This window comes from Microtus ochrogaster, chromosome 16 (genome assembly GCF_000317375.1).
Source record: "Microtus ochrogaster isolate Prairie Vole_2 chromosome 16, MicOch1.0, whole genome shotgun sequence".
Classification (NCBI taxonomy): domain Eukaryota; kingdom Metazoa; phylum Chordata; class Mammalia; order Rodentia; family Cricetidae; genus Microtus; species Microtus ochrogaster.
Genome location: NC_022018.1, coordinates 11,159,027 through 11,163,214, shown reverse-complemented (window position 1 = coordinate 11,163,214; position 4,188 = coordinate 11,159,027). Strand labels below are relative to the sequence as shown.

The following is a 4,188-nucleotide window of genomic DNA, read 5'->3' as shown; positions in this document are numbered from 1 at the left end:
AGAGAGAGAGAGAGAGAGAGAGAGAGAGAGAGAGAGAGAGAGAGAGAGAGAGAGATAGTGTCCCTGAACCACAAACAAGTTCCATGTGTAGATATATGTACAGAGTTTTTGTTTGGTTGTATTCTTCAATTGTTTCGTCTTAGTTTAGTAGTTTGGGCCTTGTACATAATGGGCACTGTACGTTCTTCAGCCCTGATTGTTTGTTGTTTTGTTTTGGGTATTTTGTCAGGCCTGACTGTATCCCTGGCTGTCTTGGAACTCATTGTTTATACCAGGCTGGCCTTGAACTCACAGAGATCCAACTGCCTCTGCCACCCGAGTGCTAGCAGCCCTAATTTGTATGCCACCCTGTATATTGGAGGTAGTGCTTCATCACACTGTATCTATAGAATTGCTTCATATGTTGTAACAGCTTCACAGTAATCCATTGTGAGCTATCTGACAGTGAACATTTTGGCTACTGTCTTGTAGGACAGCTACTGTGACAAATGTCTTGATACATCTACTGCTTTGCCACTTGTGTGACAACAGCTGCAAAAGCAGCTGTCAGAAGAGCTTGCCACACTGCCTTCTGAAAGCAATGAAGAGTCTTTCCTCTTGTCTTTGATGGTTCTAAAACGTAAACTGTCTTTTGTACCTTGGGTAATGTGCTACATAAAATCAGCTGGAAGGTGGCAGAGCAGGTGGATCTCTGAGTTCAAGGCCAGCCTGAACTACACAGAGAAGCCCTGTCTCAAAAAACCGGTGTGTGTGTGTGTGTGTGTGTGTGTGTGTGTGTGTGTGTGTGTAATTATACACATTTATTTATTTATCTCACTGTTTTTATTTGTATTTCCTTAATTTAGAACTGTCTGTCCACATCTTATTTACCACTACAACCTGTTGATATTGTATTGCTTTGTGAACAAATTGTCCCTTGGTAACGTATTGCAGTCTTCTTTTTCTGTCTTTCTTCTTTTGGCTTGTTTGTAAAATTTGTAAGATCTTTTTTTTAATCCAAGCTTAGAGAATTAGCAATAGAGAGTATTCAGTCCTTTAAAGGTTAAATCACCTTTTTACACATCCTACTTTGTGAGTATATGTGTCCTACAAACAAGACTTTGTCCTAAAGAACCATGAAGTTAAACACATCCTACTTTCTAGTCTCTAGGTTTCCAAGTCTCACTAATTGGTGATGTGGGAGGGAAGTAGCATTCTTCCCTCAAGAAGCACATGTTGCTCTTAGTTGCCCTGTCTCTTTGAGTCCTACAGAACAACTTTGCTGTTGTGTTTTGACAGAAACCATTTTACTTCATAGAACAAATTTGGGCTTGTTTGATTCTTCATAATTCTCCTTATGCATCTTTATCAGGGATTTCATAGAAATTCTATTACGCTATCGGGTTTTCAGTTTCAGTTGTTTGTCTTATTAATGATGTTAACTTTGAGCTCTTAACACAGTTGACATTTATACTGTTTCATAATCTTTGGGTAGATAACTTTTTTTTTTTTTTTTTTTTTTTTTTGGTTTTTCGAGACAGGGTTTCTCTGTGGCTTTGGAGCCTGTCCTGGAACTAGCTCTGTAGACCAGGCTGGTCTCGAACTCACAGAGATCCACCTGCCTCTGCCTCCCGAGTGCTGGGATTAAAGGCCTGCGCCACCATCGCCCGGCTGGGTAGATAACTTTTAAGTACTATACTTGTTACGTTTTTCAGCATGTTTATATCATTGTTAATTTATGGATTATACATTTGCTTTGGTTTCTTTTGATGCTCCAGCATAATTTTGCCTTTTCAAGTTCACTTCTACCTCATTTTATATGACCTCATCACTTTTTGAGTAGTTTCTGCCACAAGCTATTCTCGACTTATTTTGTACTTTTCCTGCCCCAGCCCTGGGATCTACCATTTTTTTCCAATGAGTATGAAAATTTCCTTTTATAAAAAATGTTATTCAGAAGCAAGATCCAACTATTAGTCATGCTCATTACTTTGGGAAGCTTTGCATTCTTAGATGTGGAGAGAGCTAAGGATGATAAGCACATTTTCCATGCACATCTAAATATTTACATCTGTATTTCTATATTCTGTGGTTGAAAATCATGAGTGCATACTTTATACCTTTAATTCCAGCTTATCCATGCTTTGTGTTTTTATATTTATAGCTGTTTTCTTTAACAGAAATATGGCTTTCATTATCCTGTGTACTTATTTGATCATTGGATCACTCTGTTGTTACTTGTACTCCCGTCTCTGCCATCACCTCCGCTGCATGATTCTTCCCTTCCTTCCGATCTCCCTCAGCCTTTGCCTTCCCCTCCCTGAGGCAGATTTCTTCCACACTTTGGATCTCTAGGACCAGACCTCAGCGCACCTTTCTACCCATTGGTATCTAGTACACTATACTGACGGCAGAAGTGACACCTCCTCTGCTCTGCTCTGCTCTGCTCTGCTCTGCTCTGTAGTGGTGCTCCTTGTCAGTCTGCTCCCCTCACCTTCCTGTTCCATCCTCTTCTCTCCTTAACTAGGTATCTCTTCACTTTTCTAATGTCTTCCAAGCTTTTTGTTTTGTTTTGGTTTTTTGAGACACGGTTTCTTTGTGTAGCTCTGGAGCCTGTCCTGAAACTCAATCTGTAGACCAGGCTGACTTTGAACTCTCAGAAATTTGCCTCCCGAGTGCTGTCATTAAAGGCATGCACTACCACTGCCCAGCATGTCTTCCAAGCTTTATAAGACTTCTAACATCTGCCAGGTAGTCAGTCATTCAAATGGCTGGAATTCCATATAAAAATTCTGTTTGCTCCTATCTCTTGCCAAATTTGAAATTTTTTTTAGAAAGTTGAATATCATTTTTCTTTTATCTCTTACAGATGATGTTCCTGCAGATATGGTTGCAGAAGAATCAGGTCCTGGTGCACAAAATAGTCCATACCAACTTCGTAGAAAAACTCTTTTGCCAAAAAGAACAGCGTGTCCTACAAAGAACAGTATGGAGGTCAGCTAGTTATAATTGTTTTTGTAATAAAAGAATTGTGGGCGAGGGGACACAGTTTTGACAGGTAATTATATACTATAGAAATACTTAATTGATATTTTTTTTTTTCTGGTTCTGAAGGGTGCCTCAACTTCAACTACAGAAAACTTTGGTCATCGAGCAAAGCGTGCAAGAGTGTCTGGGAAGTCACAAGACCTATCAGGTATTTTGAATGGGAAGCTAAGGAGTAAGAAGAAATGAGTTCTTCAAAGCCATCCTGGTCTACATAGAGATTTCCAGGACAGCCAGGGCTACATAAAACACCCTGTCTCAAGTAATGAATAAATAAGTAAATAAATATTTGATGCCAAAAGTTTTTTATTAAATATCTGAATATATTAGGAGTAGTTATTACTAAAAAAATATTTCCCTCCTTTTTTAAAGATTTATTTTTAATTATGGATGTGTGTGTGTTTCTGTGGGGAGGGTATTACAATTGCCTGATAGGCTAGAAGGTAAGAACAGTACCAGCTTTTTTTTTTTTTTAAGCCAGGCCAAGTAGTATGACCAGAAACCCCAGCTACTTGGGAGGCTAATGTGGATATGTGCAGGGTTAGAGGGTTGGGAAATTAAGTGCCTCACTAAGTTAGTGAGTTCAGGGCCAGCCTAGGAAACTTTGCAAGACTGCCTTAAACATAAAGCAAACAAAAGCCATTGTGTGTGTATGTTGGTGTATACACATATATCTAAGATAAAAGGAAAATATAAATCATCAAAAAATACTAGCTGTTTGCTAGATAAAATAACATTATTTAATGAGGAAGTCATTGTTTGATAAATGAATTGTTTACATTTTGTTTGTAATCTCTCTTTAGCAGCACCCGCTGAACAGTATCTTCAGGAGAAACTGCCAGATGAAGTAGTTTTAAAAATCTTCTCTTATTTACTGGAACAGGATCTTTGTAGAGCTGCTTGTGTGTGTAAACGCTTCAGTGAACTTGCTAATGATCCAATTTTGTGGTAAGTAAAAACTTCCTTGTTATCTTGAAACATAGTATGGGATATACAAATGCCAAATGTAGGGAAGTGTTAACAGCTAAGTAGTTAAAAGAAAATTAAAATGTTTATAAATTCTAACCAGGTGGTGGTGGTGCAGGCTTGTAATCCCAGCACTTGGGAGGCAGAGGCAGGGGGATCTTATTGAGTTTGAGGTTAGTCTGATCTACAAAACAAGTT

At 38.6% G+C, this 4,188-nt stretch overlaps 1 protein-coding gene across 3 annotated transcripts in view; it reads left to right on the top strand.

Moving 5' to 3' along the window:
• Positions 1-4,188, top strand: part of Fbxo11 (F-box protein 11) — an 81,714-nt gene that overhangs the window by 51,164 nt on the left and 26,362 nt on the right. For 2 of the 3 annotated variants that reach the window (XM_005354718.3, XM_026782835.1), the window contains exons 2-4: positions 2,849-2,973; positions 3,094-3,175; positions 3,828-3,972. In XM_005354718.3, the coding sequence (XP_005354775.3) occupies positions 2,866-2,973; positions 3,094-3,175; positions 3,828-3,972 (335 nt within the window). In that variant the 5' untranslated portion in view covers positions 2,849-2,865. The remainder of the gene's footprint in view (positions 1-2,848; positions 2,974-3,093; positions 3,176-3,827; positions 3,973-4,188) is intronic. The other variant, XM_005354717.3, reaches the window with a different exon arrangement.